The sequence below is a fragment of the Ahaetulla prasina genome, chromosome 1 (genome assembly GCF_028640845.1).
Source record: "Ahaetulla prasina isolate Xishuangbanna chromosome 1, ASM2864084v1, whole genome shotgun sequence".
In the NCBI taxonomy this organism is placed as follows: Eukaryota; Metazoa; Chordata; class Lepidosauria; order Squamata; family Colubridae; genus Ahaetulla; species Ahaetulla prasina.
This window is the reverse complement of record NC_080539.1, coordinates 301,931,720-301,947,675: the sequence shown is the minus strand read 5'-3', so window position 1 is coordinate 301,947,675 and position 15,956 is coordinate 301,931,720. Positions and strand designations below refer to the sequence as shown.

Genomic DNA, 15,956 nt, shown 5'->3' with positions numbered 1-15,956 from the left:
CAGAAACATTGGCCCGAACTGAGGTTATTTTTTACTTAGGCTTTAAGACTTGTGGACTTCAACTCCCAGAGTTCCTCAGCCAGCTTTGCTGGCTGAGGGACTCTGGGAGTTGAAGTCCAAAAGTCTTAAAGGGACCAAGTTTGGACACCCCTGTCTTAAAGGGACCAAGGTTGGAGACCCCTGATATAGATCAGCACTAAAAGTATCCCATAAAAATCTCATCTAGCGTGTTTTTTAGGTTCTTTGGAGAAAAGAAGAGGCTTGCCTTTTTGACCCTCTGTGGATTCTTCATTCGCCGACACTTTCTGATGTCCATCTCTGTTGTATTCACACAGCCCGGCTAGCGAAAAAACCCACATGCAAAAATATTAATTTTGTTATGTTTATACTGCCTTTCATTTTCTACAGACCAATGATTTCAAACTCTGACTTGCGGTGCAATTAGAATTGCATTTTTAATCTAACATTTAGAAGTTCATTTAGAAATCACAGCAGGCTAATTCAGCACAAATTAGCTTTCAGTGAGGCTTAGTTCAATGGAAGAGCGGGTTTATCTATTTTCTATTTGCGGGACATATATTGTCACTGGGTGCACTTTGCTAAAATTCAAGGCTATAGAGATCGTAATCATTTGACGTCTCTACTCAATTTTTGGAGTACTTGTTTGAACTGCACTTTTATATAATAGCTAGGTTCATATACTGGGCTAAGCCTTCATCATTTATTTTTTGCTTTCTGAACAAACTGGGACTTATTAGGCTACCATAGGTAGTTTGCAAAATTCAGAGGACTACCAGTCTTTTTGCTGTCATTTAAAGATCATCTGGAATTGTGCAGCTGAAATATGGTAGCCTACATAAGTCATAGTTCAGTAAATAACATCTTAGATATTCACTCATAGTTTCTATCATTTCTGTGATGGACAAAAAATAATTGATTCCTTGAGAATAAACAGGGCTTCTTTCCAGCTTGCACAACGTTGCTCGATTTGATGGTAACCAACAATTGCAGTTTCAGTTCACATTTTACTGATTTGTGTTTTTATTGCTCTATAAAAAAACAATCAAACTGCATGATCACTTCAGTAACAAAGGACAGGATAGTCAAACATTATGTACTCATAGAAAGGAGAATCAACAGTGGAAGAATATCCTTCATTAGACTATTTTCAGCATCAAATATTTTTAATTTGTCTATTTCCAGCATCAAATAACTTACTTAATCGTGCGAAGGGAGCTTCACGTGCACCTATGCTTGCCCATCTCTCCCATGACCTGGTTTCAAACAAGGTGTGACCTGGGGGTTGGGGACCCCTGAATTAGAGGCTTGCTAGGTTGTGCCAAAGAGGAATCCACAGCTAATTCTGACTTACATCTATTGCACTTGCTGACCATTAGATTGAAAAGATTGCCCAAAATATAGACACATCACCATTGTGCCTCTAGATATTTTATAATTAGCTGATTATAAAAGAATAACAAGTCTGTGAATCTTACCACCGGCCTATGAACATCCCAGAAAGCTCTTTCTTGACTATCCAGAATCTTCCTTTCTGTCTTATCCTTTTTTCTATCAATTCTAAAAAGAAAAAAGAAAAAAAAAGAGAACCCAAATCAGTTTTGGGTGCAATCCTGATTTGTATGAGAATTGGTATTAGTATTCATTATGAATTTTTAGTTAATAAAAACATGCATACAGAGCATTCTGCTATACAGTTCAAAATAGATCTCTGTCTCCATCATATTGTATTTGCACATGTTGGCAACTTCTAGAAAGGAATTACAGACTATGTGATGGCCACAACAGTTAAACCAACTTAAAATTAGGTCCATAAATCGAATAGCTTTAGCAGAAAGACTTTAACAATCAGCATCCACTCTTATCCATGTGGTTGACATTGATAAATACAGCTCATTTAATCTTGCCGGAGGCTTTAGGGATGCCCAGTGGATAGTAGTGGGAAAACCTGTCAGAGGAGAAAGGCCACGGCATGAATGATGAACAGAGGAAACATGCCACATGTGTGTGCACATGGGCACGCAGTGTTCCCATGTTATTGCTTTATAAACATTTATATTTATTTCTAAAAATAAACTGTATTGAGGACAGCAAGACTCAAATTAAATTTAATTCTTTTTTAACTTTTATGTTAATAAAATAATCTGTAGCAACAACATTAACTTGTGATTAGTGTCCTGCATGGCTGAATCAGTGGATAGAAAGGAATAGAATTTTTTTTTAAAGCAGAAAGGAATAGAATTTTTATTGGCCAAGTGTGATTGGACACACAAGGAATTTGTCTTGGTGCATATGCTCTCAGTGTACATAAAAGAAAAGATACATTCATCAAGGTACAACATTCACAACACAATTGATGGTCAATATATCAATATAAATCATAAGGATTGCCAGCAACAAGTTATAGTCATACAGTCATGTAGTCATACAGTCATCCATGACATAATGGATTAAGCCATTAAAAGTTTAGTGAAGTAAAGAGAAGATTCCAGTTTTAATTGACAAAATGATATTCAAAGCCCAAATACATATTTTTCAGGGCAGAGAATGGGTTTGGTATGATCCCACATGCCTTTCAATATTTCAATAGTATTTCCTTTTTTTTTTTTTTTTTGGTAACATGGGTAATATTTTGTAATCCGTGCACTTATGACCATTGTAGCATCGGTATAGTTACCTTGATTGCAATTTGAGTGCCTGGCAACTGGAAGGTATTTATGACGGTTAGGGTTAGGGTTAGTCACCTGATTGCCATTTGCAATCTTCCCAGCTATTCTGAACAAGCACAGTCAGTGAGGAAGCCAGCAGGAGGTCTCAAGTTTTGGTCTTATGAGATCTTGCTTAATGGCCACGGAAAAAAGGTTGTAAAATCGGGTAGAGCCATGTGATGCTTCTCTTAATGATGGCACCACTTAATAACAAATTTTCCCTTTCCAATTATGGTCATAAGTCAAGGACTACCTGTAATGTATTTGAATTTTAGGAGGGAAATTTGGGCGGGAAAATGCACGTTGCTGATTGGCTGAAGCCTCAGCCAAAATACTATTTAAAGAGGGGGTTTTGCCTGTTGGCTTTTGCTGGGATCACAATAAACCAAAGAGCTGTTGTCACTTGTATCGTCTCCTGTCTCTTCATTGCCCAAACATAACACTACCTATATTCCATGTGTTGTGGTCCACCAGCAGCCTGTGGAGCTGGCAACAGAGTCAGACAGTGATGAGGCTGGGGAAGGCCTGGATGAGGGCTCTGTGTCAGAGGCTGAGGTGGGGCTAGGGCCATCGGGGAGTGAGGTGCGGACTCCAGAGCCTCCAGAGACTGATAATAGTGAGGCAGAGGAACAGGAGGAGCCTGTTCCTAATGCACGCATGAGAAGAGCTGCCAGAAGGTAAGAGCAGCTCAAGCAAAAAGGACGACTCAGGAGTAAGGCCAAGAGATGATTGGCTCCTCCCATAAGGCTTAAAACAGATCAGCAATGGCATTTGGGCTTTGCTGGAAAACAACGTTGGTAGCTTCATCTTCTTGCATTTATTTTTTGTAGCGGGGTCTTCTGAACATTTGCCAAGAAAGGCTTTTGTCAGTTTGCCTAATTGGACCAAGGTTTGTGATAGGACTGAGGAATTTGTGTTGGGAGGAATTTGATTTAATTTAGTTGAAATACGCTGAGAATGAAGTAATTCTCAGCTGTTCCAATAAAGTTTGTTTGTTTTTTCACTGAGTTTCCTAATACCTACTTGGGCCTGGGTCACAATACCATGCTTATTCCATGCTTAACTTATTGCTAACAGTGCCAAGTAAAATTTAATGTATTCTATTGTGCAGCCATTAACATCATGAAGTCATGCTGTGTTCAGGTCTCGAGTTCAGATTTCTTTCCTCTCTGATATGGCAGTCAGGGTGTGGCTGTGTCTTCTCAATGATTTCTCACCATAAGGGATTGGAGGAAATGGGTGTGATGAATGAGGTTGCCTGGATGGCAAAGAGATTAAAAAAGTTTCTAATACCAAGTGGAATTTAAATTATAGAAATACATTCAGTTCTGGGAGGACAATTTAATCTGAAAGTATAAACTTGAAATAGTATATTTCATCATTACAATATATTCAGTATCACCACAATTTTCAATCATTTGTTGTGTTTTACTCCAAATACCTACTTGACTTGTGCTTCAGCTTGCATAAAGATGAATTCCCACTTTCTGGCAAAAGCTCTCTGAAGTCTTGCTAAGTTCTCCTAAGAAGACAGGAAAACAACGATGACGACGATAACAACAAAAAAACCAAGGACAACAACATAAGAGTAAGGAGAGCGAACAATAAAAAGATTCACCATTAGGAGAGCAGGTTATTATCTAGATCATATTAAACTTGAAAATTAAAGTAATGGGGAAAATGCCAAGAAGAGAATTTGCACTGAATGCAAGAGAATAAGTTAATGAGATATATATACATCGTATTCATACCATTTCTTGATTTTTTTTGAACTTTTTGAACCAGTTTTATTCTTTTAGGTTCCCGCCCCCCACATGGATAACTCCGATGATCCTTAGGGTGATCCCCATGCATTACTATATACAATGAAAATGGCATCTTTTTATATTGTTAAATTTATATATATATAAATTTATATATTTATTTATAAATTTATAATTATATAAATGTTATATTATATATCTCGTACCTCTATTGTCTCATTGATTCCATGGGAGAAATTCCAGTAAGTCCTTACTAACTTCAGCGGGCTTTTAAATGTACATAATTTTCAACTGATTTGCACCTATCTGAAAAGTGCCAAGCTTTGTTCCAATGTTGTATAATCATTATATGTGCACGCTTTTCTGTAATGCTCATTGCTTTCCTAAACATTGGCATTCTCATACTTGGTGCCTTTCAAAAGTATTTACAAATTCTGTAAAACGTGGTCGCAAAGCATTTGGAGGGCCCCAGGTTGGGGAAGGTGGCTACACTCTGCTGCTGCAATGATCTAAGCCATGGCAGTATGTATAAACTACCATCATTTAACAGAAGTCTCTTATCTAATGTGATATGTTGACTCGGGTGAGTAAAAATAATTGATTCAGGCATCACAGTGGGATAGCGAAATATTGAATTTACCTTTCAAGATATAAATCCATTATGTGCAAAGTGTGTAAACTGAATGCTCTGAATTATTGGCAGGAAGATTTTAGGCTAGTACAATTTCCCACAAGAATCCAGGTGCTCAACAACCTGAAGCGAGACCTTAAATATTAAAATGTGAAATCCATGGTCTACTGCATAACACTTTTGAATTGACTCACATGGAGATGCAATAAATTTACACAAAAATGTTAACATGTGTGAGAGGAAGTAAAAGTTCCTCTGAGAGGAAGGGTGTGGCACAGAAAGAAGCAAAAACAGTCCCATTCCAGCCATAAGAATCAATGCTTTTAAAAGTAGTTTTTTTGTGTTCTGAAAACAAACCATAGCAAAACGGATACGGCATTCTTCTCTGCACTTACACAGCCCAGTACAGATATGGTTCTTCGTTATGTCAGCAATCAGTTTGGGGTGGAGCTGGGGAAAAGATCTAATTAGCTAATGTTAATTAATGAGTCCGACTCTTTAACACTTGCAAGAGAACTGAATTTGGTGCTATGCCTCCTTTGTGGATATGCCATAATGTGACTGTGGATGCTGAATAAGGCTTTTGTTGATTTGTCGAGAACGTTCATGATTATAGTTGCATAATTCACTAGCTGATGATGTGGAAATAATGATGGTAGACGGGTGGAAGAATAAAAACACTCAGGAAATTACAATGTGGTGTGCAAAACTGTCCATATAGAATGGATGGCTGATTTCAAAACAACTGGCAATTCTGTCCAGGTTGTGGGAAGGAATGTAAATTTAAACCTCTATGCATGTCAAGCCGTGCAAGCATCAGTCACCACTGCATTTAACAGGCACTAGGTGAGTAAAAAAGCTACAAATTTTTCAGTATCCAAGGAGTTATTTTCTGCTGCTATAAATTTCCAAGAAGAAGAAGAAATGTCCAGAAGAAGAAATGTTGTCACAATCCCAAGAGGAGAAAGCAGGTGAAGAATATTAATACTCAGTGTGGTCTTCCTTTATTTTTAGGCTCTTAAATTGTAGGCATAGGAAAACAAAAGAATTTGGGTAATTTCGATTCTAAAGGTTGAAATACTGCTTAGAAGGCCCCAGATAATTTGGAAATGATGACGGGAGACCGCACTGAGATCTTTGGGCCAGTTGTTGGAAAGCCTATGATTAATACACATAGCATGAGGACTGCCTGGTCACTATAATAATTTTGTTATCAAAATTGCTCAGATTCACTTGAAAATTCCACACTGGTATCTGATGTAGTGACTCCAATGTCTGGCCATGTTATCTGGGGCTCTATTTGGTCCATTGACCCTGATGAAATGGATAGGGCACGCTCTGGCATGACCCCTGCCATCTATGGATTAGACCCACACCTCTTCTGACTGGTACTGGAGGGTGCATGTCAGCTGAATTCATGAAGCCTTGCTTCAGAAGAAGTTGATATCTGTAGTTTTGAAGGAGCTGTAATATAGCCCCTCCTTAAAAGCCCCTCCATGGATGTAATTGTTTTTGACAACAATTAACTCAGTATCCAACCTCCCCCTTTTTTTAAAGTCATCTGAAAATTTTCAAATTTGGTAGGAATTTAGCTCTGGAGTCCCCTAGAAGAAACAGATTACTGTGTCTCTTTCAGCCAGGGTTTAGGGCTAGTCATGGAATCTAAGGTAGCATTGGTTGATTACTTCTGTTAGGACATGGATGGCATAGGATACCTCTCTTGATCCTTTTGCCTGGCTGTCATACATTCAACCACAGTATTCTTCTAGAATGGCTGTGAGGACTAGGACCTGGAGCTCACTTACTGGTTGGTGCTCATTGGTATAAGCATTTTTACAAGGTTTAACTACTAGTAGGATTCTGGGTGCAATTTGAAGTGCAGGTTTCAACCTATAAAGGTTATTGCTGGCAAACAGAGGTAGATGCACAACTGCCTTCGCCAATCAGAGTATAGCAAACTCATCCAATATGGTTATCCCAGTAGAAACTGTGAGTGGTGGCCGATTTTCTTGAAGTGATGGAGTTGAGCCAAGAGAATTTCTTGATAATGACTTTTGCACTTTGGAAAAAGCTCCCTTTGGAACCTAGATTAGCTCCCTTTGAGACACTCTTCTGGAAATTAGTTAAAATAGAGTTTTTCTGTAGGGTGTTTGAGGATTAATGGATATTGCCATCTTTGTTATTGATTGTTCTCCATTTTAATTATTTTACATTTAAAAGGATGTCCAGATATGGTTTAAGTACAGGTTACTTGGAAGCAAACAAGTATTGAGGAGAGAGATTGGATTGGAGGGGTGATGGTGTTGTCTCAAAACATAATAATAATAATAATATTTTAATTTGTATACCGCCCTTCTCCCGAAGGACTCAGGACTCATCACTCTGGCTTGGAGACACTGAATCTGATTCAGCAGTCACTATTTGGGAATAGAGCAAGATTATCTGAGCCTTCCCCAAACTGGTGTTCTACAACATCCATCCTTCTCATCTAGAGAGATTTATGATCTAACTCATCTGGAAAGCACCAACTTGGACCATAACCTTTTGCCATGACAAACCACATGTTAGTTGCAGTCACCAAGAATGGTGCTGTCTCCAACCTTTACAGTCAATGCACTGCAGAAATAATACATCCTATGCTGCAGATATATAGAAATATTTGAAGTATGAATGACTACCTTAAAAGAAGTGTCGTGCAATTAATAACCATATTTTGAATCTACCTAATAATCTCTATGTGCTGAGTAGGCTTATACATTACAATGGTGTATAGATTTATATACACTATAATTAATATAATCATGACTGGCTTTGGCCAAGGCCAAGGAGGCACTGGTCTAGTGCATCAAAACATAGGGACCATTAAGGCTCCTCCTCTTTTCAACTATTTCCAAATTTTTGTATTGGTAGGTGGTGATGCCAACAGTCAATGTGATCTATAGTCATCATATACACTTGAATCAACACTGAATAGTATAATTATACTCCATGAAAACTATATTACATTATATATATACATTTTCATGTAATGCAAAATGGGCAGAATGGACTCTTAGAGTTCCTAGCATTTTAGCAAGCAGCAACTGAACAGTTTTTTTTAAATTTTAAGTAGCATTAAAAATTATACTATGATAATGCTTTAGTTCAGGGGTCTCCAACCTTGGCATGCTCTGGCTGAGGAATTCTAGGAGTTAAAGTCCTCAAGTCGTAAAGTTGCCAAGGTTGGAGACCCTTGCTTTAGTCCTTCGAAGCAGTATTATAGAACTACTCACTCCAATAAAAAAAACTTAAAATAATTTAGTGCACATTATTTTCCCCAGAACTTATGGAAATCGGTGAAAAAACCAGAGTTATGTATGTGGAACATCCTGAGTATCTTAAAAACTGTTAATTGAGCCTAGTTTATAGGGAAATAACAGTTATTTTTTTCTTGAATGGCCCCATTTTTAAAGGGGAATGAAGTAGAATGAGTGGAAATTAAGGGAGGTCAAATTCTACAAAAAACTGACTCTTAAAAAATTATACGGGATTGTAAAAAGCCCTGGCACTTGCTTATAGAAAATTACCCAAGTTCAAGTCCATATTCAAGCACAGAATTGACTGGTATTTTTTTTTACTCTTCCCATCCTGTCCCCATTTCCATAGGGATTGTTGTGCATGAATAAAATTAGGGGTAGACTTTCATGTAAACTTCCTTAAGCTCCCGGGCATATTATAAATAAAACATATACCTGGCCCCCTTCGAATCTAAGTCAAAAGGAAAACAGATTTCTTTCTGATATCGCCTCTACATCTGTATAATTTCTGGATAAATATAATCTAATAGCAGTCCTTTAAGACAATGTAACATCAGATGACATTCAGTTTTGAGGATATCACACTTTGGAACTATAAAATCAATATACCCACTGCTTCATAATCTGCCAGTTCCAGTCTAGCTTTGTTCTGCATGGTCCTCTTGCAAAGATAGATGGCTATAGAGAAAAACAAACGACAACAAAATAAACAAATAAACGACCATTAAAGATATGTGAAGAAGGAAGAGGAGGAGGAGAGAGAGAAGGAAAGGAAAGAGGAAGAGAAAGAAAGAATCAAACAACTCCTTATGAAAGAACTATTTCTATTAAGACAACGGCATTCTCATACATATAGATGCAACATTGAAAAAACTGCACGTTTCTCTAACTGAAGGGACTACCTTTGGTTTCTATCAATTTGATAGAATTAACTAACAGTTAATTAAGGAATGGACATTCTAGTTGCAATTACCAAAATTATGTGACTGTAAAGTGCAATATGAGATAACCGCATTGCTTAGCGACAGCAATCCCAGCAGTCCCTATTGCTGTCATTAAGTGAGAACGACTGGTTACTAAGCTCACAGCTTCCTGCTGACTTCCAACAAGCAAAATCCCAGATGTGCAGCCAATGGTGATTTCATAAATGACCATTTGAATTTCCTTCCAGAGCATGAAAGGGTACAGAATTACTGTATTTTTCAGATTATAAAATGCACCTTTTTCCCACCTAAAAGGGGGTGAAAATTTGGGTGCATCTTATACACTGAATGTAGACCCTCCTACCCACTGGCCCCCACCCTTTGGCTTCTGCCTCCCAGCAATTTATCTCCTTGCAGCAAGCAGCAAAAAGAAACAGCCCATTTCAGCTTCAGCACAGCCTAATTAGCACAAGCTGATTGTCCCTGGCTCTCAGCTGTTTCAGGCTGCAGGGATTGCCATTGCCTGTTGCTGCGCGGGCCTCTGCTGCTTGCTGCAAGGAGGTAAATTGCTGGGAGCAGATTTTTTTTTCTTGTGCTAATCAAACTATGCTGAAAACGAAAATGAAAGTAAAGCAGGCTGTTGGCTGTTTGCTGCAATGAGGAAAATTGCTGGGAGGCAGAGGCGGATTTCTTTTTCTTGTTTTCCTCACCAAAAAAGGTAGGTGCGTCTTATAGTCCAGTACATCTTATACTCCAAAAAATACAGTAGCATACACTATGAAGTTGTGCAAAAGCCTTTTTTCCCCCCATGGCTATTCAGAAGTAAATAGAGCAGTGTTTCTCAATCTTGGCAACTTTAAGATGCGGGGATCATCTCCCAGAATTCCTCAGCCAACATGGCGGGGCATAGATATAGACAGATTTTCTGCAGGATAATTTCTCTTCAGCTTTGAACCGTCCAACAGTGATAAAATATATAGCCCTCACTGCAGTAATCAGGTCCATCCACCTTGCTGCTAGTCGTCCTCTTCTCTTTTCTTAGCTAGGTTTTTGTGTAATGCGTCCCATAAACAATAATTTTAAGCCTGGTTATTTATTCTATGACAAATAAAACACACCAAATGCAAAATGTGTTCAAATCTTGGCCATATGTCCCCCCCTCCCGCCCCCAGGTAGGTCTATCATAATTTTGAATGGTCACCACGTAATTAGTTGTAAATCGAGGAATGCCTGTAAAAGAAACACTTTCCAAATCTTTCACATTATGAATACTGGTACATTTTATTTCCTTTGCCAAGGACCAAGTTGACTGAAAAAGAAATGATTTTCTCATTTCTGTATGAGGGGAGAGCTGTAGAAGAGACACTAATAACACACAAAGACAGCTAAAGATAACCTTTATACTTTACTACTAAGTCGTTCAGCCATTTAATACAAAACCTGTGGTTTATTAGCTCATAAACCATGGTTATTTCTTTCTCAGTGTCAGACCTCAGCCTCTACTAAAAAAAATAAATCCTATCCACTATTCTACCTGTTCTTCTTCTCCCTCCTTCAGGGAAGCGCCATTTTCATTTACTACTATTATCAAGATTGCTGGTTTGGGTCAGATAATAGTTTATTGATCAACTACATATATATGTAGGCAGTGCTGCACTATTTAAATAATTGTAATAGACCAGCAACAAATTATTAAACTTTTTACTTAAGTTCTTTCCACGCAGTTCAGAATAAAATAAAATCAGGGGTGAAAAACTTGCCCCTTAGACCAGGTATGAGCAAACTGTTGTTGGCCAGGAGTGGCAGTTAAGGTTTTTTTTAGGAGATATGCACCCCAATAAAATGACGACAATACAAAAAGGACCCCAAGGAACACAAATAACAACATGCAATCCTGCAGCGTAAAGTTGTCTCCACTCACTCTGTTTCATATGCCCACTTGTTTAGTGACCACATTTGGGACCGGCAACTAAGTTGTTAAGTGAAGTAGTCACTGAGCGAAACTATGACTATTCTTAGGGTCTTACTTCAGTTTTCTTTTGCTTTACAGACCTGCAAAGGTTGCAGATGTGAAGATTGATCACAGAGTTACATTTCATCACCACTGCAACTGCAAACAAGTCACTAAACAAGGCAGACTAAACAAGAATTATCCATGTGATCTACGTGAATAAAGATACTTCAGGTTCCACAACAGCATTATATATAAGTGATATGCTTATAAGGTCCTGTCCTGAGCTCTGATGAATGCATGGAGACAGAAATAAGGGACAATACTTATGAAACTTTTCTCCATGCTATCATTATATGAAGAAACATTGTATAAAAAAACAATGCATACTTTAAATGAAATAATACACTACTAGCTGAAAATATAAGGTATGATATCAAATCTTATTTAATATATTTGTGAAGATCTGGGTTAAATGGTGGGTCTTCCATGAGAGCTATTTTGAAAGGTGTTCATGATTTTCAGAAAGGGCAGCATTTCAGAATGAAGGTGCCACCATTGAGAAGGCCTCTTAACAAATATTGACAAAATGGTATTCTGGGTTTTTTAAAATTTGCACATAGAAAAAATTCCTCAGGCAATTTTGCCAACATGATTCTAGGTAGGGCGCAGAGAGTTTAACCTCCACCTCAACCCCAGAATACAATTTATAAAACTAAACACCCTGAGGCAATAATTAGCCTGGTTTAGCTAATGACCGTCTGTCAGGTATTCTGGGCTCCATTTGTTTAGGGCATTATATCAACAGTCAAATGAACAGGTTCAGTAGCTAATTGGCAATCAATACTGTTGTTTCCACAATAATATAAGATGCACCTTGGCTGCAAAAAAGTTGCTTTGGATAGGATGGTAGTAAAGAAAATATCTGAATGCAGGGAGGGTTTCTTCAGAGATGGACAGACCACTTCCTTAAAATCCAAAGATACTATTTCATCAAGGGAAAAATATGTTTACTGATCTTTGGAAATCTCCAAACCATTCCCCCTTTGTTTGCTTGAGTAAGCCAAGGTCCAGAGAGTATATAATAAATATATTATAATTATATATATAATTATATAATTATATTATATAATTATATAAATATTATAATAATAAAAGTCCAGAGAGCATATAATAGACCAGGGGTCTCCAACCTTGGCAACTTTAAGACTTGTGGAGTTCAACTCTGGGAGTTGAAGTCCACAAGTCTTAAAGTTGCCAAGGTTGGAGACCCCTGTAATAGACTAAACAGCCGTAAATGTCTTGTTCTTTTTCTTAGGTCTCATAAATTGAAAGTCCTCTTATACAATTAGGTTATGGTACAGTATGTATCAGCCTTCAAGTCTTGATATACCTCTCACGTCTTAGCTTTGTTGACAGCCTTGGGTTCCTAGGTGATGGGGAATTACTCAGATGGTGCCATTGTTGAGGTGGCTATTTTTATCCTCCCCCTCCTGTGGATTATATTTTCATTTATTAATAAAGTTTTTATATTGTACATTTTTTTCTTTTGATTTTATTGTTTTTATGTACTGATTCTCATTCACTTCCCAGAATCACCTTTGGTGAGACGTGTGGTTATATGAATTTGATTGATAAATATTTTATCAAAAGCAGCATTCATATCAGCATCAAGTTGTCATTTTTTTCCCCTTGAAGGACTTTGCAAATCTGCAGGTTACTTTTCCATCCATGAATATAGTGACCAGACGTCCTGGTTTTGGCAGGACAGTCCCGCTTTTTAATAATTTGTCCCGCGTCCCGCAGCAATTCCAAAAAGTCCCAATTTTTTTTTGTTTCACTCCCATTCTGAAAATGGGAGGCGGCAATGCAAGAGGAGGAGGCGGAGAAGGGGGAGTGGCAGAGAAGGGAGCGCGAGAGGGAGGAGAGACGCCGCTTGACTTCACCCGAGAGGAAGAGAAGAGCCGAGAGGAGAGCCGAGCCTGCCTGGAAGAGCCGAGAGGAGAGCCGAGCCTGCCTGGAAGAGCGGAGAAGCAGCAGCCGCTCCTCCTCCTTCAGGCAGATGGCAAGACTCAGCACGCATGCGCAGCCCCCCCCCCCCGTCAATGGTGTTCTGCTTTGCCATCGCTGAAATCTGGTCACTTTATCCATGAAGTCTTAGGGTGAATTGAGCTAGCATTTGCATTAAGATCCACAGGTTGGATGCTTGCCTCAAAGCAACCAGGCATTTGAAATGGGGAATGAAAACTGAGAGGGTGATTACTTGCAGCCATCTAGATTTTATCTCTCTGTCTCCTCTGCATCTCCAAATTTGGGACATCCCTCACTTTCTACAGATATTTTAAAACTGCAAGGGGCAGTGGAATATAATTAAAATTCCACAGGGAGCTGCAAAAATCACTAATCCAGTCTATACACCAAAATGATGGAAAATGTTTCAATATTTAAAGACAGAAGGCCACTGTTCTTTAATTCAGCTCTCACCAGTCAAGGCCAACTTAAGCTCATAGTCACACTTGATGATTCTCAGTCTTCACCCATTGTTCTAGAAGCCAAATCCCTGGTCTTTATAATTCCCCAAAGGAGCAAAAAACCCTTAAGTGCAGCCCTCTCAGCCATCATCAGGTGGATGGCAAATACTCCCAGGGCACAGCTATCAGACAGCTCAAGTCCAGCATATAACAAGGCCTTCTCTTCTTCAAGTCAAGCAGCTGTTGTTTAAAAATTGAATGACAGAGAATAGATTGCAGCCTCAAAGGAAATCCTTTTATATGTTCTGCTAGGGCAGTGATGGCTAACCTTTTTGCCATCATGTGCTAGGAGCGGGGGTGGGGAGAGGGGTTGCATGCATCCGTGCCCACACCCATAATTCTATGCGCCCCACCCCTGCGCATGCACGCGCGATCCCCCCTTGCTCCTGGCACGCGATGGCCTGGTGGGCCTGGTAGGCCCGTTTTTTTTCTCTCCCCAGCCTTCAAAGCCTTTCTAGGAACTTGGGGAGGGCCAAAACACTCCCCAGAGGCCCTCCGGAGGCTGGAAACAGCTCATTTGCAAATTTCTGGTGGGACCGGAATGCTCATTTTTTGCTCTTCCCCAGGCTCCAGAGCCTTTCTAAGAGCCTGGGGAGGGCAAAAATGGCCCCCCTGGAGCGTCTCCGGAGGCCGGAAATGGGCAAAAAAATGGGCTTTCCGGTTCCACTGGAAGTTGGCAAACGGGCAGTTTCTGGCCATTTCCGGAGCTGAGCTCACATGCCCACCGATATGGCTACATGTACCACCTGTGGTACACATGCTATAGGTTTGCCATCACAGTGCTAGGGTATTCTGCTTGCATTATTCCTGCTCACCATCTGTGTAAATGTAAATTATTGTCTTTCACATCCTGAAACCAAATGTAGTAGCATTCTCCAATATGTAGTTGGCATTACAACTCCTTGGATTATCAGTCAGCATAATATTCTACAATTATATTGTTCTATAATTTCTTTTAGAGGAAAATGATTATTGGAGACAAGGGGTTTATACAAGTGGCATTTCAAAAGATGGACTAAAGAGTCTCACCATAGTCTGTGTTTTCTGGTTCCCAACAATTTGAAGGCCAGAAATACGGAGCCTGAAAAACAGAAAATAAAACATTTATCATAAAGATGTAGATATTCTCCTTCAGGTATTTAGGCAGCTTAAGTTTCAATGAAATAAACAAACTCTTCTTAATTAGTTTAATGCATATGTTATATGCATATAAAAAAACTCAAAATAATTTTGTATGGGTGTGATTGCCCATATACATGCAATAGCAGAGAACGGGATTATACCAAAACATCCTACTTGTTAGGATCAGTATGATTGCAGCCCTATGCATATAATTCCAATTATAAATCCTAACACATTTTAACAGATTTTCTACCAACTGAAATGCAAATTAGAAAAAGGCAATTGAAAAGAAGTGCTACCATTTGAGCTTCTCTGATGAATTAAGAAGCCCATCATGGAAAGACATAGTAAGCCTTTGTTTGACTATGTTTCTATCTCCTGATTTCCTATGTGATAGTGTTTTCACAAGCAGCAACAACAACATTTTTAAAAAGGATTATCGCTTCATTCATTTCGTAGAGCAAGAAGGGCAAATAAATTCCATTCTTGGGACTCCTAGGGTAGCTCACGTTACACCACTGGTCCACGAATTGCATTAGTTGCTGATTTGTTTCCAGGTGCAATTCACCTTTAAAGCCCTTCATGGCTTGGATTATCTGAAGATCTGCTATCATGGGTGGGATTGACCTGCCCACCCATGGTAGCAGAAGGGACATGCTGCAGATCCCATCAGTCAAGGAATTTTGGCTGCTGACGTCCAGGAGAAGAGCCTTCTCTGCCATAACTCCTGCCATGGAACACTGCACCTCCCGCCAACTGATATCTGTACCCTACTGACCTTCCATTAGAACCTGAAGACCTGGATCTGCCAGTTGGGCTGCACCATTCTGGCTATTCAATTAAGAAAAGCTTCTACCTCTCCCCATTTACTTCATGCTCCCTTCCTCCCCACCTTTTAACTGTTCTTATCTTATTGTTGTTATTTATTGTTTTATCATTTTAATGTCTACTGATTTTAATGTTTGTAAGTCAACCAGTGTCGCCTCTGGATGAGATGGACAGCACATACATCT

At 39.0% G+C, this 15,956-nt stretch overlaps 1 protein-coding gene across 2 annotated transcripts in view; it reads right to left on the bottom strand.

The window, feature by feature from the left end:
* Positions 1-15,956, bottom strand: part of RGS6 (regulator of G protein signaling 6) — a 307,970-nt gene that overhangs the window by 76,945 nt on the left and 215,069 nt on the right. For both annotated transcript variants that reach the window (XR_009152572.1, XM_058161946.1), the window contains exons 6-10: positions 14,851-14,902; positions 9,030-9,094; positions 4,172-4,248; positions 1,497-1,578; positions 266-340 (exon numbers count right to left, since the gene is read on the bottom strand). Coding sequence is in view for 1 of the 2 variants with exons in the window: in XM_058161946.1 (XP_058017929.1) it covers positions 266-340; positions 1,497-1,578; positions 4,172-4,248; positions 9,030-9,094; positions 14,851-14,902 (351 nt within the window). In the remaining variant the exon portion in view is untranslated. The remainder of the gene's footprint in view (positions 1-265; positions 341-1,496; positions 1,579-4,171; positions 4,249-9,029; positions 9,095-14,850; positions 14,903-15,956) is intronic.